At 49.4% G+C, this 25,154-nt stretch overlaps 1 protein-coding gene across 2 annotated transcripts in view; it reads right to left on the reverse strand.

Moving 5' to 3' along the window:
• Positions 1 to 25,154, reverse strand: part of LOC140398399 (integrin alpha-8-like) — a 223,488-nt gene that overhangs the window by 65,454 nt on the left and 132,880 nt on the right. For both annotated transcript variants that reach the window (XM_072487047.1, XM_072487046.1), the window contains 5 exons: positions 14,092 to 14,147; positions 12,768 to 12,919; positions 10,040 to 10,177; positions 2,493 to 2,560; positions 704 to 851 (listed from right to left, as the gene is read on the reverse strand). In XM_072487047.1, coding sequence (XP_072343148.1) covers positions 704 to 851; positions 2,493 to 2,560; positions 10,040 to 10,177; positions 12,768 to 12,919; positions 14,092 to 14,147 — 562 coding nt within the window. The remainder of the gene's footprint in view (positions 1 to 703; positions 852 to 2,492; positions 2,561 to 10,039; positions 10,178 to 12,767; positions 12,920 to 14,091; positions 14,148 to 25,154) is intronic.

Consider the following 25,154-nt stretch of genomic DNA (forward strand, 5'->3'; position numbering starts at 1 on the left):
TTCGCGTTTCCCGATTCCGGAGTCAGCCGACGAAGAATCACACCCAGGGTCTTTGATTAACACAAATCAATCAATATCAGTGTCAACCACTAGATGGAGTTTGTAGTCAAAGTCAAAGTTCATGACACAGGAAGGGATGTTGAGAGAGCAGAGCTAATGTAAATGGAAGGAGATACCAGGACAGAAAGAAAAAAACCCAGATAGGTTAACTGAAAGTGTGTAGGAAGAAAGAGAAAATAAGTTGTTACTTTCATTATTTCTCTTCAACTGCTGATAGTTTTGTTACATATCAGTGTTAAGGAAAATCATTTTTTTTACAACTCTGGCATCGTCTGTCATCTATGTTTTGGTTGTAATTACAGTAAAACCCCAAAGCAACCCAACCTGTTTAATTTTTAGGTATTGTCGATGTTGGGAGATGGTAATGTCCAGTGAGCGGGAAGGGGGTCAGCCAATGTCTGTCCAATGCATGCCCACAATAAACACACCCGAAAAGAATATGTTAGGTGCTCTTTCTTTAAACTGATGCAGCCTTCGAAGTACCTTGATCGATGCCAATGGGGCTGTGCCAGTGAATAGGGAAATAGGACATTTGATCATAAGATCACCCCCCCCCCAAGTATTTAATGTAGTTAAATCCACTAAAAGGTTAGTGAATGGAGCCCTGTATGATACACACAAAAAGTAATGATGCTGCCCATACCTTATTGTCGCGCACAACACTTATGAAGTCTACTTGCTGAGGGATGGGGATATGGAGTTCTGTCTCATAGGCGTTGTCTGCACGATTGGCTGCACTGATACTCACAGTGAGCGGATTTAATTCACCAGCCAGCAGAAGCTTCTTATCTCTGTGGAATAATTGAGAGAAACTTGGTCATAAATGGCTTTCAGGTTTCCTCATCCATCAAAAACATGGAGATTCCCAGTGAGGTAAGGACTGCTCCAAAGGGTATATTTATTTTTCCTCCCTCTCTCTCTGTCTTTCTCCCTCTTGAGATTTTTCTGGGGCCTGATGACTTGGCCAAGTGGCCATCTGCCATGCCTTGCCCTAAACAGCGATTGTCAATGATCCATTTGACCCAGGGATCTGGGTCCTGTCCACTCACACCTCCTTTGCAACAGGAGTCACTGGATAGTGGCTCAGAGATTTGGTGGATTTCTCAGCTCCTGAACCCCGTCATTGATCCGTTCATTGACAGTCTCACCAGTGCCACCCCAGGCTGTGATTGGCATTGACCAAAGTGATGCCATTTGGAATAATTGCCTTGAGCTGCGCTGTGCAGTGTCGCATATAGTGATTCTGAAGCCTTAGCTGTGGCATTGGAGTGGGTGCTTAAGTGGAAACATGGCATTTCTAATTGGCAGGGAGGGCAAAATAGACCAAGGGATCCAGGGTCCTCTGAGTACTTGAATCCAGGATACCAGTAGAGGCCAAAGAGGAGGACGCTGAACTCTATGTGCACTGCAGGATGGACTATGACTCTGGAATTCACCCAAGTGGGAGGAAGTAAAACTTAAAGGGGCACTGGTTCCCTGAAAAGTTATTTGGGAAACTTTGTTTCTTGAGCTGAGGAAAAAGGCCAGAACAGATATTTCCACCATAATATGACAACAATTTGTACTTGGATAGCACCTTTAACATGGCAAGGGGCTTCACAGGAGTGTCACAAAGGAAAATTTAACACCAAGCCACATAAGGAGATGTTAGGACTAGAGACCAAAAAATTGTTCAAAGGGGTAGATATTCCAACTGTGGTATAGCTGGAAGGTGGATGGGGGCTGGTTTAGCTCCGTTGGCTGGACAGCTGATTTGTGATGCAGAGCGAGGCCAGCAGTGTGGATCCAATTCCCATAGCGGCTGCGGTTATTCATGAAGTCCCACCTTTTCAACCTTGCCCCTCGCCTGAGGTGTGGTGATCCTCAGGTTAAATCATCACCAGTCAGCTCTCCAAGGGGAAAGCATGGACCATATTCACTGATGCACGAATACCGTCAAACTCTCTGGGTAGGATAGTCATCTGGTACTTTGGAGGAAGTGGAGGTAGGAGGCAAAGATGGTTAGGACAGGAATTCCAAAGCTTCAGACCAACTCAGCTGTAGGTACAACGAAAATCATCATAACCTGATAATATGTTTTAACATGATTCACATGAAAAGCAGAGCATGTTAGCAAGTGAGCAGATAACAGGTCTTCAGATACATTTTCACGAAGGTTATGCCCGTTTTAGAAATAGCGATTATGGGAGACCATAAAGAAATTAAAGAATGCATTTGGCTCATTTTAAAATTAAATGCTCTCCGCAGGATCTTTACTCTACGCTGCAAGTTTCAAATGCATTCATAAAAGTTTGATCAAAGGACCTTAGAGAAGCGATATATTTCTGGCCAGTAATTATTTATTCCTTTTCATGGGGGATGGTTTTTGAGTCTTCTTGGGAAACACAGCCAGCGGAGTGCAGCACAGAACCAGAAGCAAGAAACACACTTACGCTGTTGCAGTCAGGTGGAGATCTGGGATACATACTCCATCACTTCCACACTCCAGAAGGATACGAGTCTGTAGCGGAGAGAACAAAATATATACGGTCTTTCTTAAATTTTGTTTTGTTAATTTTCTCTCTGTTATGATTAGAGCTGTGAGACGATTTGGGGAAAGAGTCAGAGTTGGGCAGGAAGAGACAGAGGCCAGGATTGTCTGCCACCTCCCCCCTCCCCCGCACGACGTGTTTCCAAGCGGTGGAGGTAGTGGCAGAGGTGGCTTGCCGTTTGCCAACTGTGGGATCTTCCGGTCCCGCTGAGGACTCCGGCACTTTGTATGGCGAACCTGGCCTGCTGCCGGGGTACCCGCCACTTTGGTGGATGGGGGGGGGGGGGGTTGCTGCCATCAGTGGAACCAGAAGATCTGGACGGTAAGAGGGACCGAAAAAATCCCACCCAGAGAGTTTGACGGTATTAGTGCATCAGTGAATATGGCCCACGGAAAGAAGAGAGGGATAAAAAAATTAATGTGTATCCTCGTGCACGAATCACAGAAAACTGGCATCAAGGTACAGCAGCTAAAGGGATGGAATATAAAAGTAGGCAAATGTTGCTGCAACTGTACGAGGCATTGGTGAGGCCTCACCTGGAGCACTGTGCACAGTTTTGGTCCCCTTATTTGAGGGAATATGTAGTGGCATTAGAGGCATTTCAGAGGAGGTTCACGAGATAGATTCCTGAGATGAGGGGTTTGTCATATGAAGCAAGGTTGGGCAGTTTTGGCCGATCTTCTCTCGTGTTTAGAAGAATGAGAGGAGATCTAACTGAGGTATATAGATGATAAAAGGTATTGACAAAGTAGACTTAGAGTGGGGCAATCTAGAACTAGAGGTCACAGTTTTAGGGTAAGGGATGTTATATTTTAAATAATGACTTATCTAAAATATACATATTACTCTTGAATCCACCAGGACGATAAAATGACCAATAGTCTTCTTGTTGAACGATGAACTATTTAATGAGTAATAAAATAATAAACTGTGAGTCCTTTTACTTAATACTAAACTAACAATAAAGAATTAAAGTACAATACAGATAACTATATAACTATACACTATTATAACAAAATAGTTCTAACTTCTCTCACTCTACCTATGCTATGTCTCACTTGTTCACTGTTCTAATATCATCTGTCATCACGTAGAAAAGGTGGGAAATCAGTTCTTATAGTATCTGACTGTGAGCCATCTAATGTTGAAATGACTGTACTACATTTACATACATTGATCATGTATATTGATATTTGAATATCACAAAAGGGAGAGCAGATTTAAAACAGAGATGAGGAAAAATTACTCAAAGGGTGGTGAATTTGATACCCCAGTGTGCGGTGGATGCCGGGGACATTGAGTAAATTTAAGGAGGTGATCTCTAATTAGTGATGAGTTGAAACGTTATAGAGAATGGGCAGGAAAGTGGAGTTGAGGCCAAGGTGAGATCAACTATGATCGTATTGAATGATGGAGCTGGCTCGAGGGGCTGAATTGCCTCCTCCTGTTCCTAGTTCTTATGTTCTATCAGACTCAATTAGGCATGTTTATCAGGATGGACAAACTTAGTGGCACAAATAGAGATAAATGGATTAGAAATAATCGCCATTACAGAGACATAGGCTGGGATTTTCAGCCCTGTCATGGCGGGACCCACGGCGGCCCAGTCATAAGCCATTGACTTTCAGTGGGGCTGGAAACCCCCGCCCATGGTTACATAGAAACATAGAAAATAGGAGCAGGAAGAAGCTATTCGGCCCTTGGAGCCTGCTCCGCCATTCATTATTATCATGACTTATCATCCGACTCATTAGCCGAATCCTGCCTCACCCACCATGCCCTTTGATCCCCTTCGCCCCAGGTGCTATATCTAACTGCATCTTGAAAATATGCAATGTTTTGGCCTCAACTATTTTCTGTGGCAACGAGTTCCACAAGCCAACCACTCTTTGGGTGAAGAAATTTCTCCACATCTCTGTCCTAAACGGTCTACACTGTATCCTCAGACTGTGACCCCTGATTCTGGACACCCCCCACCATCGGGAACATCCTTCATGCATCTACCCTGTCCAGCCCTGTTAGAATTTCATAGGTTTCTATGAGATCACCTCATAATTCTTCTAAACTCCAGCGAATATAATCCTAACCGACTCAATCTCTCCTCATGTGTCAGTCCTGCTGTTCCAGGGATCAGTCTGGCAAGGCTGGGAAATAAGTATTCAACGGTACACAACATTTCAAAATAACAGACAGAATAGAAATAGAGAAGGGTTAGCCCTGCTAATAAAAGGATGATGAAAGGATCTTGGGTCAGAAGATCTGGAAATAGAATCAGTATAAATGGAGATTAGGAATAACAAGGATCAGAAAATGCTGGTGAGAATAGTTTAGAAGCACCCTAACTGTAGTTATACAATTGGACAAAGCAAGAAATAATTGGAGCTTATAACAAAGGCACTGTGATAATCATGGGCAACTTTAATCGATATATAGGCTGGACAAACCGAATGGGCAAAAATAATTCAGAAGATGAATTAATTGAATGAATTAGCAGAATTGCTGAATTGATTGAATTATTTTTTGAAAATATTTTTACTCAAGTTTTAATATTTTAACATTTTAAATGCACAACATAACAAAGCAAAAACAACACAAACCCCAACAAACCCCCCCTCCGCCCCCCCAATAATCTAGAACAAATACCTCACTTTGCTCCCTCCTTAACAGCTGACGATAACCAGCTCTTCACAATGTAACACAAACAAACCCCAACTCTTGTGGACCGCTCACTGCCCCCCCCCCTCAAAACAAATTTGATCTTCTCTAAATACAGGGGGCTGGTTTCTCCGTCCCGTTGCACCAGATTTATGGTGTGGCACGCCGACGGGATTCTCTGTTTCACTGGCTGGTCAATGCGGTTTCCCATTGTGGGGCAGCCTCGTGCAGTCGGGAAACCCCCAGGCTGCCGGCAAAATGGAAAATCCCAATGGCAGAAAATTCAGCCAAGGATCTGCAACAGATCCCCCAGCCATACCGAGGCACAATGTGGAGAAGCTGACCTCCACCCCAACAGGACCCGTCTGTGAGCAATCAGTGAGGCGAAGGCTAAAATATCTGTCCCAGCTCCTGTCTCCAGCTCCGGCAAGTCCAACACCCCAAATATGGCCCCCAGGAGACTGGGCTCCAGATCCAGGTGCAAGATCACCAACATGGTGCTTAAGGACGCCCTCCAAAATTTCCCCAGTTTTGGGCAGGAGCAGAACATACGTATAAGATTGGCTGAGCCCCTCCCACACCGTTCACAAACGTCCTCCACCCCCTCAAACAATTGGCTCACCCTCGACTTCATCAGGTGCCCTCTATGTACCACCTTTAGCTGTATCAACCTCAACCTCGCGCACGAGGTTGAGGCATTCACCCTTCACAGTACCTCACACCACAACCCCATCTCCAGCTCCCCAACTCTTCCAAACTCGCAAGCCGCCCATCTAGAAATAATGAATTGACAGAATTGATGAATTGAAAGAATTGATGAATTGACAGAATTGATGAATTGACAAAATTGATGAATTGAAAGAATGTTTTTGCAACAGCTTCTCGAACAACATATTGTGGAACCAGGGCCAAGCTATTTAAGATCTGGTATTGTGTAGTGAGGCAGGGTTAACTAGTAATCTCATAATATAGTAATAATAATAGAATAATAATTAGTAATTTCATAAACTGTTCCTCAATTTATTTGATTTAGTTTAATTGGTTCATCGTTTATCTTAAAATAAGTAATCTCATCGTAAAAGATTATCTGGAAAAAAAGTGATCATAATACAATGGAATTCCATATTTGAGCCCAAACCAAATACTTAAATTTAAACAAAGCTAAAATAGGGAGGACAGAAACAGCTAACTTTAATTGCATTAACATATAAAGTATGATGGGAAATAAACAATGGTGAAAATCTAAAGAAATGATTTAAAATCTTAAAATAAAATAGATTCCAGTGTAAAAAAGTTTAAGATCACTTGTGGCTTACTAGGAAAGTTAAGTAGGGTACCGTATTAAAGAAAGAGGCTTGTAATATTGTGAAGAATAGTCGTAAGCCTAAAGATTGGGAGAGCTTTAGAAAACAGCAAAGGGTGAACAAAAAGTTGATAAAAAGGGAAAAACTAAAATACATGAGGGCAAACGAGCCAGGAATATAAAAACAATATTTTATAAGCATTTTCAAGTGTTTGTGGAGTACTGCAAGGACCTGGGGCCTTAACTATTTACAGTCTATTTTAATGATCTAGACAAAGAGGTTGGCAGTAATATATCCAAGATTGCTAATGAAACAAAGCTAGGTGGGGACGCAAACGAAGAAATTAACAAAGAAATTGCAAAGAGATATAGACAGATTAAGTGAGTGGACAATAAGGTGGCAGATGCACCACGAGTTCGGTGGTGGCGGCGACGCTGAAGATCTGGGGGCAGTGGAGGCGACACAGGGGTGAGGTGGGGGCCTTGGTTTGGTCCCCGATTCGGGAGAACCATCTTGGGAAGGATGGATGGGGGGTTTCGGAGCTGGCATCGGGCGGGGATTAGAAGAATGGGGGACCTGTTCATCGATGGAACATTTGCGAGCCTGGGGGCGTTGGAGGAGAAGTTTGGGCTACCCCCGGGAAACGCTTTCAGGTACATGCAACTGAGGGTGTTTGTGAGGCGGCAGGTGAGAGAATTCCCGCTGCTTCCGGCACGTGGGATTCAGGACAGGGTGATTTCGGGTGTATGGGTTGGAGAAGGCAAGGTTTCGACGATTTACCAGGAGCTGAGGAAGAGGAGGAGGCCTCGGTGGAGGAGTTAAAGGGCAAGTGAGAGGAGGAGCTTGGGGAGGAGATAGATGAGGGTCTGTGGGCTGATGCCCTGAGTAGAGTTAATTCTTCCTCCTCTTGCGCCAGGCTCAGCCTAATACAGTTCAAAGTTACTCACATAGCGCGTATGACAGGGGCGAGGTTGAGTAGGTTCTTTGGATGGAGGACAGATGTGGGAGGTGCTCGGGGAGCCCTGCAAATCACGTCCATATGTTCTGGTCGTGCCCGGCGCTGGATGGGTTTTGGAGGGGTTTTGCGAGGACTATGTCCAAGGTGGTGAATGCCCGGGTCAAGCCGAGCTGGGGATTGGCATTATTTGGGGTATCGGATGAGCCAGGAGTGCAGGTGGCGAAAGAGGCGGGTATTCTGGACTTGCGTCCCTGGTAGCCCGGCGGAGGATTTTGCTACTATGGAAGGAGCCCCCGAGTGTGGAAGCTTGGATCAATGACATGGCAGGGTTCATCAAGCTGGAGAGGATAAAGTTTGCCTTGCGAGGGTCTGTGCAAGGGTTCCTCAGGCGGTGGCAACCGTTTCTAGACTATCTCGCGGAGCGTTAGGAGGAGGTCTGCAGCAGCAGCAGCCCGGGGGGGGGGGGGGGGGGGGTGGGGGTGGGTTCTCTTGGGGGGGGGGTGTTTGGGTCAAGGTGTTTTTTTCCCCCCTATTTGTGCTGTTTACTGTTAGAAGGGGGGTTACTGTATATGGGGAAATCCAATGTATAGTTTATGCTTGTTGTGTTCTTGTTGCTTTCTTTTTGTTGGGGGGGGGATTTTGTTGAAAATTTGTTGAAAAACTTGAATAAATGTATATTTTTTAAAAAAGAAGGTGGCAGATGGCGTATAATATGAAGAAGTGTGAGGTTAGTCACTTCTGTTATAAGAACAGAAAAGTAGAATTTTAAAAAAAGCCGTAAACCTTTTAATGTTAATGTTCAGAGTGACTTTGCACCAAATACAACACTATCTGAATTTCCTACATTCATCACAGTAGGGTAAACAGATATTAATCAGTCAAAACTGGGATACATTACATTGACCAGCTTGTGATAACACTGAGTTTGATATTAAGGCAATATAGAGTCTGTGGGCGCGATCCAATGGACACGCTTCGCCGGAAAACCAGGGAAACCCTACTCCTGGGATCTACCCGACTCACAATGTCTCATGAGATTCAACACAATCTCACAAGACATTGTGATGTGAGTCCCACCCATCGTGGGCGGGATCACTTTTCAACAGATCTGCACATTTGAGCGAGGCCGTAAGCCTTACTCTGTTTTGTAGATTCCCAAGGCACCTGAGGCTTTGGGATTCAAACCCTTCGCATTGGAGACCTTGGGCCAGTGCTGTCCAGCACTGGTTCCCACAAATAGGGTCCAGATGGAACGACACTTATGGGGATCTCCATGGGGATTGGAGGCCCCCAGCTACATGCCCTTTGGGCAGGGTTGTGCCCTGGCACTGCTGGTGCCACCTGGGTGCCAGACTGGTAGCTGGTGTGGGCACTGACAAGGTGCCAGGTTGGCACTGCCAGGATAACCATGTGGCACCAGCAGTGCCAAGGCACCACACTGTCAAAAAGGCGTGTAGCTGGGGGCTCTGATCCCCTTGGAGATCCCCATGAGTGCTGTTCTGTCTGGATCCTCCAAATTGCGTTCAGGTTGGGGGATTGTTTTGGGGGCCTTGGAGATCAGGACGTCATTTAAAAATAGCATCCTGACCTCTAGCTACAATGGGGAGTTCCGGCAAGCAGAGCTCCCCGATGTACAAAATGGGGCTATGTTCGGCCCCTGCTGGGTGTTCCCCATTCAGGCCCTTATTCGACGCGAGTGTTTCTCAGCATTGCACAGGCTATATGAGCTGGCTAGGGGGCTTATAATCGCTTATTGTCACAAGTAGGCTTCAATGAAGTTTGGGGAGGCTGGTACGGGAATTGAACCCGCGTTGCTGCCTCGTTCTGCATTACAAGCCAGCTGTTTAGCCCACTGTGCTTTGTTCCCTTTTTGGAGAATCGCGCTTTGTATGATTGCGACCCACTCCAACGTGGTACCGAGCTGCTCCATGTCCTCCTCACGGAGCATTTTTATCTGGGGTTGCACCATCTGCTGCATATCCCCCACCGGCAGCCAGCCCATGGTTGCTAAGAGACGCGGTCTACACCATGTCTGGAGAGCGGACTGGACAGATCTCGCAAGAGCTCCCAGAGGGCAAACCCCGCTGGTGTAGGGGAGGTAGTGGTCTCCCTGGATCAATTGCCACTAACCCCAGGGCGCCTGGCCCCAGTCCTACCGTATCTTCTTGATTTACATTCCGGTTGCATTAGCAGTTTCTCATTGCCACGTTCCCACCGGCAGAGTTTTAGTGTTCAAAAACGAGAAAAGTGGAAAACATGGGGCATCTGATTAATTGTGGTCCCGACATTGAGGCGTGTAATGTAAACCTGGGACTGTTCTGGCAAAACTGGGGCATCTGGACATCCTAAAGTGGGGCAGGAGGTGGAGGGGGTGGTGTGGTGGTGGGTGGGGAAAGAAACCTGGATATTCCTGACCTGGGTTACTTACTGAGCAGCACACTTACGCACTGAGTCACACGGCGCATTGATTTTAGGTTTCCTCCGAGAGGTCACATGTATTCCTTCAGTGAGCTCTGCAATGACCACTTTACCTGCTTTGTCACCTTGACTTGACTGTGAGGACTCAACACTGGCATCAGGCTGCCAGGACTCAGCCTCTGCTCCTCAGATAGACTGCAGTTCAGAGTCACAACAATTGGACTCAGCTTGTCTTTAAACTCTTTTTCATGCTGTGTGAAACAATGAGGGGAAGTAGAATTTGCAGTGTTAAGGATCGAGAGTACAGACTGATTCCCTCCATCTCCATACCTCTCCCTCCCGTCCCCCATACCCCCTATCTTGGAGTCTTGGAGGCCCCAGTCTACTGCAGATTACCGACAATTCCATGTGATCCAGGAGATGGTAACTCTCGATATTTTGGGGATCTGGGGACAGCACAGCAGGCTTTAGCATGAATACATTCAGGTTGCCGACTGTTGTTAAGACCTATTCCTGGAGGTTTCACCCACGTGAGCTTTGAAACCTATGAGCCCCCGAGGGACTTGACAGCGTGGATGCTGAAAGAATGATTTCCCCTTGCGGGAGAGACCGGGACCAAGGGACACAATTTAAAAATAAGGGGTCTCCCATTTAAGACAGAGATGAGAAGACATTTTTTCTCCCTCAGAGCCTCATGAGCCTTTGGAACTCTCTTCTCCAGAGAGCAGTGGAGGCAGGGTCATTGAATGTTTTTAAGGCTGACGTAGATTGATTCCTGACTAACAAGGGAGTCAAAGGTTATCAGGAGGTCAGCAGGAATCAGATCAGCCATAATCGCATTGAGGGGCAGGCTGAAGGGGGCTGAATGACCTGCTTCTGCCCCTAATCCATATGTTTGCATGAACTCCAACTCCCTCGCCTACTTGAACAACCAGCTCCAGGATGTTTCACAACTAACAAAGAGAAGTGTTCGAAGACGGATATTCTCAGTTGTTGTATCTCCTGGGTTGCTGGTAACAGTCCAGGAGATTGACCTCTAATTTCTGGAGGCTATCGCACAATGCCGTAGGGCTGGCAACCCTACGTTACACATCGGATTCCTGTGACGCAGAACTGATCTCCCAATCTGCAAAGTTCCTTTGTGTTTGAGTTTGGGTGGAGGGAAGGGGACGAATTTAAGATGACATTCATTGGGATTTGTGGAAGGGAATCAAAATAACTTTAGCTTGTTCTGCCACTAACTTCCTGTTAGGGGCACTGTTTGTCCAGGTTATACCACTGCTCTCAGCAGCTCCACCCGCAGATACTTTGTGGTTCTGCAGCCCTAATATAATTATGTGACAACTGTGTTCAGTATATCTTGACCCATTTGATTTTGACGCACAATTGATGCACAATTTTGATACCACAATTTTGCAAATTTTATAAGAAAAAAAATCAGCAAACTGATTTCTAAACTTAACTAGAATCATACAAATGCATAGCACATAAGGAGACTTTTTGTCCGATCATATCTGTGCTGGCTCTTTGGAATAGGTCACACTCTCCTGCTTTTCCCCATAGCCCAGAAAATCTCACCTTTTCAAGAAGATATCCAATTCCCTGATGTAAGATACTGTTTAATTAACTGTTTTTGCAGGTAAAGCGGGGCTGATAAACATGTACAAACGGTCGGCCACATAGGAACCGACCGACACAGAGAGAGGACCCGGTGAGGTTTAACCGGGCCCTTGTAAATGGTTATTCTTATAATTAAACGTCTTTTTTGTTTACTCGTCTGACTCCCCTCGCCTTTATTAAAGAGCCATTCGGCCCATTGGGACCCTTTGAAAGAACATGATGCCCAGGCTTGCTTCCCCACCCCATCCTCGTGACCCCACTAAACCTGCACATCCTTGGACATTAAGGGGCAATTTAGCATGGCCAATCAACCTAAGCTGCATATCTTTGAATTGTGGGAAGAAACGGGAGCACCCAGAGGAAACCCATGCAGACAGGGGGAGAACATGCAAATTCCATACAGACATTTTCCAAAGGTTGGGGGATAATGAATGTCGTTTCAGTTGAAAGAGAGTGGGGATGATTCTGCATCTGTTTCTTGCTGCTCTTGGTTTGGGATTGCCCTCTGTTGAAACTGGGGGCGGGATTCTCCGACCCCTCACCGAGTCGGATAATCGCCGGGGGCTGGTGTGAATCCCGCCCCCGCCAGTTGCCGAATTCTCCGGCACCGGATATTCGGCGGGGGCGGGAATCGCACCGCGCCGGTCGGCGGCCCCCCCCCCCCGGTGATTCTCCAGCCCGCAATGGGCCGAAATCTCGCTGCTGGAATGTCTGTCCCGCCGGCGAGAATCAAACCACCTCTCTTACCGGCGGGACTAGGTGGCGCGGGCGGGCTCCGGCGTCTTTGCGGGGGGCGCGGGGCGATCTGGCCCCGGGGGGTGCCCCCACAGTGGCCTGGCCCGTGATCGGGTCCCATCGATCTGCGGGCAGGCCTGTGCCGTGGGGGCACTCTTTTCCCTCCGCCTCGGCCACAGCCTTCACCATGGCCGATGCGTGAGAGACACCCCCCCCCCGCGCGCATGCGCGGGGATGGCGTCGGTAGCCGCTGATGCTCCCGCGCATGTGCGGACTTCCGCCGGCCGGCGAAGTCCTTTCGGCCCCAGCTGCCGTGGCGCCAAAGGCCTTTCCCGCCGGCCGGCGGCGCGCCAACCACTCCGGGGAGGGGAGAATCCCGGCCTGGATCAATATTGGAAAAGACACTCTCTTCTTCAAAGCTGACCTCCTTTAACCATCGCGAGTTCATAAAAATTGACGAGCAAAAAATGAAGCACAGTTAGATACCCTGAGGTAGGCGGTGAAATCACGGCAGGTGGTTTCCTTGTTTCCCATTGGGAGAAGCTGAAAGTTTTCCTGGGCTTGATGCGAATGCAGAAAGAGGGTTCGTCTCTGGGTCTGCTGTTTGTTTTTATCCAACTCAACTTGAGCATTGAGTGCTTGAAACACAAGAGATTATAAACAGTTAATAGCCACCCATTAATAGAATGAACATAGTGGGCTGAATTCTCCACCGGCGGGATGCTCTATTTTGCCTGCAGCCCCGGGGTTTCCCTATGGCGTGGGGCTGCCCCACAATGGGAAACCCCATTGACCAGCCGGCGATGCGGAGCATCCTGATGGCGTGCTGAACCAGAAATCTGGCATGGCGGAGAAACCCGCCCAATATATATCGTGTGGGGAAAATAGGTGGGGTTCTCCCTCCAGGGACGCCCAGAATGCGCTCCCCAATGGGACGGAGAATTGGATGAAAATCGGGATCAGGCGCCAATCCGAAGGCAATGCTCCAAACGCCCGCTGAATGCATGAACGAGGTCCACGATGCACGCCAGCAGGGAGGATATAATTCACCCATTTGTATCTATTTAGTGGGCCCGGCGCCCTATGCTCCAGCCTCCCGTGATTCTCCAGTCTCTGTGGCCGGGAATCACGTGGGCGCGGATCACTTGTAGTCTCAGCAATTGTGAACCTGATGGGGCAACCCCATGGCCCACCGTGAGGTCCACCACGCCAGTACCACACTGATAGAGACAACCCTAGCCTATCCGGTGTGCTGCCTGCCCCTCTAACAGATCCCTCCCAATGCCCCCCATCAGGGACCTCTGTATTAGGATCCCCCCCACCCCCAGAGACCCCTGCAATAGAGGTAACCCCCACAGGCACCCTTGTATTCCATGCCATGCAATAACTAACCAACTGATCATGCACACTGGAACTACTTCTACACATTATTATCGAAGTATTTGTTAAAATTGATGGCCATGGGTAAACAGAATAGTAACGTACAATGGAATTGATCACCATACAGTTTCCGCTTGCCATTGTCACGCTCTCATGTCGGGCGAAATGCAATTTAGGCCGCTGGTGAGATTTTCAGCACCCAACGTCAAACCCATGACAGAAGGAGAGCGGGAAGTCCCGGTTATCGTTTTCAGTAGAACGCACTAACTGAAGCCATGAGAACCGTCCTTGTTCCTGCCCAGGGTGGTATCAGCAAATAAAACAGACGGACGAGGAGAAAAGAGGAAGGGGGAAACCGGCAAGACGGAAAGAGTGGAAAAGAAACGTGGGAAGATAATAGTTGAATAAAACTCTTTCTATGTCTGCTCACCAAATTGCTGCCCAATACCATGTCCTTTCATTTTTACGCAGACCCGCACTTCGAAACTATAAGACAATATAAAATATGTTAAACCCAAGTCACACAGCAATCTTATTAAACAGAGATGTTTTAAATACATTATCTAGTATTTCCTGTCTTTAAATCATTCATCTTTCCAAGTAAAGGACTGTTCACCTATTCAGTCCTCCACAAGTCACCGCTCTCTAATCCCATTCTCCTTCTCACTCCACATACACCCTCACTTTCCTCCCTATCAAGCAATTTAAAAAAAAATAATTAACTTACCCTCATGCAACAACAGCCCTGTGGTAGAGAATTCAGCATCATAGGCACTCAAAATCTTTAAAATTATTTTTATGATTATCCTGAATTAGCGCTCCGTCATTTTCATCTGTTTTTCGGTGTATTCTTCGTCCCGGAAGGTTGACCTCTCTGGATCTCCACGTTCTCCCCGTGCCTACGTGGGTTTCCTCTGGGTTATCCGGTTTCTTCCCACAAGTCCAGAAAGAAGTGCTTGTTGGGTGAATTAGACATTCTGAATTCTCCCTCTGTGGACCCGAACAGGCGCCGGAGTGTGGCAACTGGTGCATCTTCACAGTAACATCATTGCAGTGTTAGCCTACTTGTGACATTAATAAAGCTGACTTTCATTTCCATGTCTGCCTGTTCTGGGCTGCTCTCACACGCATCCATTCCATGATATCCATGATCCATTTTCTCCTCTGAATCCCCTCCCACTATGTTTTCTATCGAGCTTCCTGTAGAATGTGTACTCATGTGTATGTTACCATGACCAGTACACAGAAAGTGACGTGCCGGTAGTGTGGGATTTCTCACCCAGTGTTACTACAGGCAAGGTGTGTACAACAAAGAACAAAGGAAATTACAGCATAGGAACAGGCACTTCGGCCCTCCCAGCCTGCGCCAATCCAGATCCTTTATCTAAACCTGTCTTCTATTTTCCAAGGATCTATTTCCCTCTGTTCCCCGCCCGTTCATATATCTGTCTAGATGCATCTTAAATGATGCTATCGTGCCCGCCTCTACCACCTCCGCTGGCAAAGCGTTCCAGGCACCCACCACCCTCTGCGTAAAAAACTTTCCACGCAAAACTCCCTTAAACTTTCCCCCTCTCACCTTGAAATCGTGACCCCTTGTAATTGACACCCCCACTCTTGGAAAAAGGTTGTTGCTATCCACCCTGTCCATACCTCTCAATCGGGTCCCCCCTCAATTGTATACCTCAATCAGGTCCCCCATCAACCTCCGTCTTTCCAACGAAAACAATCCTAATTTACTCAACCTTTCTTCATAGCTAGCACCCTCCATACCAGGCAACATCCTGGTGAACCTCCTCTGCACCCTCTCTAAAGCACCAACATCCTTCTGGTAATGTGGCGATCAGAACTGCATGCAGTATTCCAAATGTGGCCTAACCAAAGACCTATACAACTGTAACATGACCTGCCGACTCTTGTACTCAATACCCCGTCCGACTGGCGCACAAAACGGCGCAAATCAGTCGGCCATCGCGCCGCCCCAAAGGTGCGGAATGCTCCGCATCTTGGGGGGCCGAGCCCCAACCTTAAGGGGCTAGGCCCGCGCCGGACTAATTTCCGCCCGCCAGCTGGCGGAAAAGGCCTTTGGTGCCCCGCCAGCTGGCGCGGAAATGACATCTCCGGGTGGCGCATGCGCGGGAGCGTTAGCGGCCGCTGACGGCATTCCTGCGCATGCGCAGTGGAGGGAGTCTCTTCCACCTCCGCCATGGTGGAGACCGTGGCGAAGGCGGAAGGAAAAGAGTGCCCCCACGGCACAGGCCCGCCCACGGATCGGTGGGCCCCGATCGCGGGCCAGGCCACCGTGGGGGCAGCCCCCGGGGCCAGATCGCCCTGCGCCCCCCCCAGGACCCCAGAGCCCGCCCACGCCGCCTTGTCCCACCGGTAAGGTAGGTGGTTTAATCTACGGCGGCGGGACAGGCATTTTAGCAGCGGGACTTCGGCCCATCCAGGCCGGAGAATCGCGGGGGGGGCCCGCCAACCGGCGCGGCGTGATTCCCGCCCCCGCCGATATCCGGTGCCGGAGAATTCGGCAACCGGCGGGGGCGGGATTCACGCCAGCCCCCTTCGATTCTCCGACCCGGCGGGGGGGTCGGAGAATCTCGCCCCAGGTTCCCATCCCCCTGCCACATTAGTTTAAAACCTCCCCAACAGTGTTAGCAAAAGCACCCCCTGGGACATTGGTTCCAGTCCTGCCCAGGTGTAGACCATCCGATTTGTAATGGTCCCACTGCCCCAGAACCATTTCCAATGTCCCAAAAATCTGAACCCCTCCCTCCTGCACCATCTCTCAAGCCACGTATTCATTCTGACTATTCGTGAATTTCTACTCTGACTGTCTCATGGCACTGGTAGCAATCCTGAGATTACTACCTTTGAGGTCCTACTTTTTAACTTATCTCCTAACTCCCTAAATTCTGATTGTAGGACCCCATCCCGTTTTTTACCTATATCGTCGGTGCCTATATGCACCACGACAACTGGCTGTTCACCCTCCCCCTTCAGTATGTCCTGCAGCCGATCTGAGACATCCCTGACCCGTGCACCCGGGAGGCAACATACCATTCGGGAGTCTCTTTTTTGACCACAGAAATACCTGTCTACTCCCCTTACGATTGAATCCCCTATGACTATAGACCTGCCAGTCTTTTTCCCACCCTACTGTGCAGCAGAGTCAGCCACGGTGCCATGAGCCTGGCTACTATTGCCTTCCCCTGGTGAGTCATCTTCCCCAACAGTACCCAAAACGGTATACCTGTTTTGGAGGGAGATGACCGCAGGGTCACCTGCATTGCCTTCCTGCTCTTTCTCTGCCTTTTGGTCACCCATTCCCTGTCTCCCTCACCAATCCTAATCTGCGGTGTGACCAACTCACTGAACGTGCTATCCACAACCTCTTCAGCATCGCGGATGCTCCAAATGAGTCCACCCGCAGCTCCAGAGCTGTCATGTGCTCTAACAGGAGCTGCAGCTGGACACACTTCCCGTACATGAAGGAGTCAGGGGCCTCGGTCGCGTCCCTGAACTCCCACATTGAGCAAGAGGAGCATAACATGGGTCTGGGATCTCCTGCCATTTTTACACTCCCAACAGTAAGTTGAAAAAAAAAATGTACTCCCCTTCTCAGCAAGCACTCACTCAGCAACACTGCGCCCTGCACGATAATACCTCAGGGAAAACAAAAACTAATTACCAGTTACAGCCAATCACTTACCTGCAGGCTGTGATGTCACGGTTCAACTTCCTTCTACTTCTACCTGCCCTCGAGTCTCCCTCTTGATCTTTACTCGGCTAGAATCCTTACAGTGATTGTCTTTTTTTTTTGGTTAGAGGAGGAGGTAGGGAGTGAAACACTGAAGAAGTGTTTCAGGTTTAACTGTCACTTGACAACAGCTCCTCCACAAACCACCTATTGGATGCAGTGGCCTCAATGCACGGATGTAAATTTTTCCCGCAACAGCCAATCAGCAGCTCCGCTCTACTGCCCTCTGCTGGATGCTTGCCTTGACTTGAACACCTAAGGTGCCTTGCTCAGGTACACTTTCTGGATGCAGTGCCGCAATGTACGGATACAAATTTTCCCCGCAACAGCCAATCAGCAGTTCCATTCTACTGCACTCTGCTAGATGCTTGCCTTGACTTGAACACCTAGGGTGTCTTGCTCAGGTACAATTTCTGGATGCAGGGACCGCAATGCACGGATGCAAATTTTCCCCACAAGAGCCAATCAGCAGCTCCGCTCTACTGCCCACTGCTGGATCTGCTCTGTAAGAGCTGCTGAAGATCTTATAGTAAACCATTTAGGTTGTCGTCCTCTGTCATCATTCCTACACAATCCAGCAACTTCACATGGGGTCAGGCATTGGCCGAGATGGCACAAGGTCTTTGCTGCATCGACCCGCTCATCTTCGGTGAGATCATCGGCGACAGTTGGAAAAAGTTTGAAAACGAATAACATGTATACTGCCATGCCTGTCTCTCGGATAAATCAAAGAAAGTACAAGCGTACACGCATAGCGGGCCTGGAGATGGTCAAAAAATCTGAATCCTTCATCTTCCAAGGGGAGGAAGACCAAGCGGATCCTGAGGCACTATGAAAAGAATTTGAACAGATATGTGCGCCTATAAAAAATATCATCATGGTGATGCACTATCAATTACGACGAGACGAGAGTATGGAGTAATCAAGGCTTTATTAAGCAGAGATGTGTTGTCTCCTGCAGCTGCTGCCGAAATGGCTGCAGCTCGGTGAGCACACACATTTATACTCCGCCTACTGGGCAGAGCCAGCTGGCAGTGGTCTACCCTCGTACCTGTAGTACAGGAGCCTTACCATATTACTTCTCATGTACGTAATATATACAAACCATGGTGACTACCACACATGGACATACATGTTTTAACACCACTATTCAGAAACCCGATGAACTGGTGCAGTCATATAGCTTAACATTGAAATTTCTGGCAAAAATTGCATATTCGGTACTTTCATGAACTCTTAAGAAACTGTACGGTGGAATACACAGAACAAAACCTCAAGTTAGAATCCAGCCATTAGTATCTGCATGCTAACTTAGCAGTCTGAGAAGATTGCCAAGGAATTAAGGAAAGAAATGGAAGTTTTCTCGGTACAGAACACACCCTGCAGGAAGTGCAACGGCCAGTACCCGGAAAAAAGAAGCGTATGCTTTGCATTTATTTTTTTTTAATCATATTTTTATTCTCCTCCTTTTTCACATTTTCTCCCAAATTTACACCCACCAACAATAAACAATAATCAGCAACAAATGTCAATCCCCATAACAATAACAACGATCGCATCCTCTCACCAAACCTCAAACATTAGCCCGCATGTTTACATAAACAAATGACAAAAAGGAATCAGGGATCACCCATAGCCACCCTTAATACACACAGCACCCCTCCCCCCCAACCCTCACACCCACCCCCCCAACTAATGTTCGATGTTATCCAGTTCTTGAAAGTGCATAATGAATAATGCCCATGAATTGTAGAACACCTTCATCCTTCCCCTCAGTTCAAACCTAACCTTCTCAAGCGTCAAGAATACCAACAGGTCCCCCCGCAATGCCAGGGCATAGGGTGGAGAGGCTGCTCTCCATCCCAACAGGATCCGCCTTCGGGCGATCAACGAGGTGAAGGCTACAACATCGGCCTCCGCACCCCTTTCCAACCCTGCCTGGTCATGCTTTGCATTTAATAAGCATTGCAACATCTGTGGCTATTGGAATCACTTTGCCAAGTATTGTAGGTCAAAGTCACAGCAACTTGCCACTACCACAAGACGCGTTGCAGCCGGCTACCCCTCTAAGGCTCGGAGCATGAACCAAGTGAATGAACTGGAGGTGAATCAAAATAACCAGTTCATTGAACCCCTTAAAACATTCCACTGCAAAAGTGTTGAAATATTCACAACGTTAAACATTGCTCACAGCAATGCCAAATTTAAAGTCAAAATCAACGCTGGGATAAAATTCAAAGTATTGTCGGGGCTGCTTGTGTGGGAAATCAAGCCCATTGCTGCACTAGATTCCATCAACAAAGTAAATTCTGTTTCATATGGTGGATAAACTATATGCACGGAAAGCATTGTCACACTGAGCAGCACGCAGGGCCGGTTCCAGTTCCACGTAGTCAACAAGGACGTCAAACCGCTGCTGGGTCTCCAGGACAACATTGCACTGGGGCTACTCAACCTTGATTTGAACGTACACATCCTACAGCATCAAGCCCCAGAGATACTAGAATACAAATGTCATGATCTGCAGACATGCAGATAATGATATACAGACAGGCACAGACAGGCAGCTAATGAACACAGAGAACAGGACATGACCAATGAGCAGGCAGGACACTCAGGGGTGGTATCTCACTATAAAAGGCACGAGGCACTCACACTCCGCCTCTTTCCACTGATGAACATCTATAGAATAAGTCAGGGTGTATGTACAGTATCACACCTCCAGCACGTGGCTAAGAGCTAGTCCGGTTCAGTCAGACAGAGTAACCACACTTAGGTTGGCAGAGAGTCAAACTCATAGAGAACTGTGCTAACTGTGCTACTGATTCAATAAATCAGAGTGAGCTAACTTCAAGGTCTGCAGTATCTTTTGATTAAAGCTGCATCCAGTTGTAGCCTGTGATATCCCAGAGTACATAACACGACATGTTACCAGGAGACTGCTTAATCTAGGTGATTTGTCTCAGTCCATTCCGTGATGACCAGCGAATGTATCCCGGCACCATGGAGAAGATTCAGGCTCCTCACCAGCTCATTGATGCGACCATCAATTCACTCAAAGACACGTAGAGAAGTAAACCGTGGTTTTAATCAGCTTAGAACTGTGCCTGCCGGCGACCGGTACAATACTGAAGGCGGCCCTGCAGGTCAGCTGCTCTTATACTTCCTCTAAAGAGACAGAGCCTTGGGCGGAGACCATATGTGCCCCAACATATCCCCCTGTGGGTGAAGCCACATAATGGCCCATAGGTGGAGCCCACAAGGTTAATAACATAACATGATACAGTGCACTGGTGAATTATCAGTAATTAAACATTCACCACATTCACCCCCTGTTTAAAAAATGAAGTCCAGCGGGGGTGACGGGCTCATAGATTCAGTCGGTCCGGTGCCCGGATCGTACGTTGCGACTGCCGAAGAACTGGTGTTGCAGCCGCTTCGGGTGGCTGTGGAAGTGGGTCCGGAGCAGGCACAGACGTGGACTCCAGAAGCGGCTCTTCCGGAGCTTCATTCCTGTGGACCGGTGCGACGGGTGGGAGGGAGCGTGGGAATCATATAGGGGTGGGGGCGCTGAACATGGTAAGTTGGACGGGACATAGTGTGGGGGATGCAGTAGTGGTAGTGATGGTGGAGCCTGCGGGCGCCAGGTCCCGGAGGGAGACGGTATCTTGCCGACCATCGGGGTGTTCGACGTACGCATAGTGTGGGTTGGAGTGCAGGAGCTGGACCCTCTCTACCAGGGGGTCGGTCTTATCGCTCTGAACGTTTTTTTCGAGGGGGACTGGACCCGGTGTCATCAGCCAGGGCAGAAGCGAGGCCCCTGAGATAGCTCCCCGAGGGAAAACAAACAAACGGTCATGAGGAGTCTGGTTTGTGGCCGTGCAAAGGAGGGACCTAATAGAGTGGAGCGCATCGGGGAGGACCTCCTGCCAGTGAGAAACTGGGAGATTCCTGGACTGTAGGGTCAGTAGGACGGTCTTCCAGACCGCCGGGTTCTCCCTTTCCACCTGCCCATTTTCCCTGGGGTTATAACTGGTAGTCCTGTTCGAGGCGATGCCCTTACTGAGCAGGTACTGACGCAGTTCGTCGCTCATGAACGACGAGCCCCTGTCGCTGTGGACATAACTGGGGAAACCAAACAGGGTGAAGACACTATGCAGGGCTTTAATGACAGTGAGGCGTTCAAAGGGCCGGGATGCCTTTACCAGGTGGGCCTTATCCAGTCGATAGAAGTGCGGTTTACACTCCGCACAGATTTGGCAGTCTCTGGTTATAGCTCTGACCTCCTCGGCAGAGTAGGGCAGGTTGCGGGCCTTGATGTAATGGGCGAGCGGGTGACCCCTGGGTGGCAGAGGTCATCGTGGATAGCCCGTAGTCAGTCATCTTGCGTGCTGGCGCATGTGCCGCGGGACTAGGGCATCTGGGGGTTCATTGAGCTTCCCAGGACGATATACTATATCGTAGTTATAGGTGGAGAGTTCGATACTCCACCTCAAGATCTTATCATTCTTGATCTTGCCCCGCTGCATATTGTCAAACATGAAGGCAACCGATCGTTGGTCGGTGATGAGGGTAAACCTCCTACCAGCGAGGTAGTGCCTTCAGTGCCGCACGGCTTCCACGATGGCTTGGGCTTCTTTTTCGACCGAGGAGTGTCGAATTTCAGAGGTGGTGAGGGTGCGTGAAAAGAACGCTACCGGTCTGCCTGCTTGCTTGTGGGTGGTGGCGAGAGCGACCTCTGAGGCGTCGCTCTCCACCTGGAAGGGGACGGACTCGTCCACCGCGCGCATCACGGCTTTGGCGATGTCTGCCTTCCTGCAGTTGAAGGCCTGGCAGGCCTCGGCTGCCAGTGGAAAGAGGGTGGCCTTAAATAGCGGGCGGGATTTGCTGCATGCTGGGGGACCCACTGGGTGTAATAGGAGAAAAATCCAAGGCATCTCTTCAGGGCCTTGGGACAGTGAGGGAGAGGGAGTTGTAGGAGGGGGCGCTTACGGTCAGGGTCGGGACCTAGGACCCCGTTTTCCGTGACGTAGCCGAGGATGGCTAGCCTGGTTGTGTGGAAGACGCATTTCTCCTTGTTGTAGGTGAGGTTGAGTTTTTGGGCGGTTTGGAGAAATCGGGAGGTTGGCGTCGTGTTCCTGCTGATCATGGCTGCAGATGGTGACATTGTCCAAGTACGGAAACGTGGCCCGCAGCCCGTACTGGTCCACCATTCGGTCTATCGCTCATTGGAACACCGAAACCCCGTTCGTGACGCCAAAGTGGACCCGGAGGAAATGGAAAAGGCCGCCGTCTGCCTCAAACGCCGTGTAGTAGCGGTCCTCTGGGCGGATTGGGAGCTGGTGGTATGCAGACTTCAGATCCACCGTGGAGAACACGCGGTAGTGCGCGATCTGATTTACCATGTCTGCAATCCGGGGAAGGGGGTACGCATCAAGTTGCGTAAACCGGTTAATGGTCTGGCTGTAATCAACCATCCGGAACTTTTCCCCGGTCTTGACGACCACCACCTGAGCTCTCCAGGGGCTATTGCTGGCCTCTATGACCCCCTTCCCGCAAGAGACGCTGGACCTCGGACCTAATGAACGTTCTGTCCTGCATGCTATACCGCCTGCTTCTGGTGGCTACTGGCTTGCAATCGGCAGTGAGGTTTGCGAAGGGGGGTGTGTCAATTTTTAGGGTCGCGAGGCTGCATGTGGTGAGGGGGGGGCAGGCCCCCGAACTTAAGAGTTAGGCTCCTGAGGTTGCACTGGAAGTCGAGTCCCAATTGGAGAGGAGCGCAGAGGTCTGGGAGCACATATAGTTGAAAATTAGCGAACTCAGCGCCCTGTATCGCAAGGGTTGCAGTAGTGCACCCTTGGATTTGCACCGAGTGCGACCCAGAGGCGAGGGAGATGGTTTGTTGCGTCGGGAATATTGGGAGCACGCAGCGTCTTACCATGTCCGGGTGAATGAAGCTCTCTGTGCTCCCGGAGTCGAAACGGCAAGGTGTCTCGTACCCGTTAACCCGGATGGCCATCATGGAGTTCCGGAGGTGCTTAGGTCGCGACTGGTCCAGGGTGACCATGCTGAGGTGTGGGTAGCCTGCGGCGTGATCGGAGGTGCTGGGGCGTGTAGGTCGTATGCGTCGAGCGGCATAGCAGATGGCGTCCAAGATGGCGGCCCCTATGGAGCGCATGTGGCTGGCCGCGTGAGGGAGGATGGCCAAGATGGTGGCCCGCATGAGTCGCACGTGTTGTGCGGAGGCGGAGTCGGCAGACACGCTGCCACCTTGCGGGGTCTGCGGGCCTGTGAGTCTGTGGATCGGGTCTGTGAGTTCGAGTTCTTAGACCTGGCCAGGCAGACCTTGGCGAAGTGTCCTTTTCGCCCGCAGCTGCTGCAGTTCACGTTGCGGGCTGGGCAATGCTGTCGGGGGTGTTGGGACTGGCCGCAAAAGTAGCAGGGTAGCCCCCCATGATGGGTGGGCGTCCGCTCGGCACAGGCCTGGGGTAGTCTCTGGTCTGGGGCCCACGAGGGGGTCGCGTGGTCGGCCGGGAACGCAGTAAGGCCCTGAAAAGCGGCCTCCAGAGAGGTAGCCAGTTTTACCGTGTTGTCCAGGTCCTGGGCCCCTTTTTCGAGCAGGCGCTGTCTCACATAGTTCGATCGGACCCCCGCCACGTAAACGTCTCGGACGGCAAGCTCCATGTGCTGAGTGACCGTAACGGCCTGGTAGTTACAGTTGCGCGCAAGGGCTTTGAGGTCACGTCGATAATCATCAAGCGAGTCCCCGGGGCGCTGGCGGCGAGTGGTGAAGACGTGTCGCGCGTAGACCTCGTTCACAGGCCGCAGGTAGAGGCTTTCGAGTAGTGCGAGGGCCTCTGTATAGGAAGCGGCTTCGTCGAGCTGGACAGAAATGCGATGGCTCACCCGTGCGTGGAGGAGGCTCAACTTCTGTTCATCGGTGACGGATGGCGTAGACGATGTGGCGAGATAGGCCTTGAAGCATCAAAGCCAATGTGAAAAAATTTACTTTGCTTCCGCGGCCTGTGGATCGAGTTCCAGTCTGTCAGGTTTGACGCTGATTCTACAGTAGTATTTTAAGCTGATTAAATGGATGCGACCATCAATTCACTCGAAGACACGTGGAGAAGTAAACCGTGGTTTTAATCAGCTTAGAACTGTGCCTGCCTGCGACCGGTACAATACTGAAGGCGGCCCCGTAGGTCAGCTGCTCTTATATTTCCTCTAAAGGGGTGGAGCCATGGGCAGAGCCCGTACATGCCCCAACATATCCCCCTGTGGGTGAAGCCACACAATGGCCCATAGGTGGAGCCCAATTATCAGTAGTTATACATTCACCACACTCAGGACCTCCGACAATCTCAGTGCCAACTGGCGGACATTCAAGCAAAAGTTTCTGCTGTACATCGAAGCTTCAGACCTCGTGGGTGCGTCTGATGCAAGGAAGATCGCGCTTCTCCTCTCAACAGCGGGTGATCAAGCCATCGAACCCTTCAACTCTTTTCACTTCACCGAAGGCCAGGACAAGACAAAGTTTCAGACCATCCTGGACAAGTTTGACAGTCACTGTGAAGTGGAGACCAATGAAATCTTCGAGCGCTACATATTCAAACACCATCTACAAGGTAAAGATGAATCTTTCAACTCCTTCTTAACTAACCTCCGCCTGCTAGCGCTGTCCTGCAACTTTGGTGATATTGCTGACTCCATGATCAGAGACAAAATCATTTTTG

The sequence above is a fragment of the Scyliorhinus torazame genome, chromosome 21 (genome assembly GCF_047496885.1).
Source record: "Scyliorhinus torazame isolate Kashiwa2021f chromosome 21, sScyTor2.1, whole genome shotgun sequence".
NCBI classification, from domain to species: Eukaryota; Metazoa; Chordata; class Chondrichthyes; order Carcharhiniformes; family Scyliorhinidae; genus Scyliorhinus; species Scyliorhinus torazame.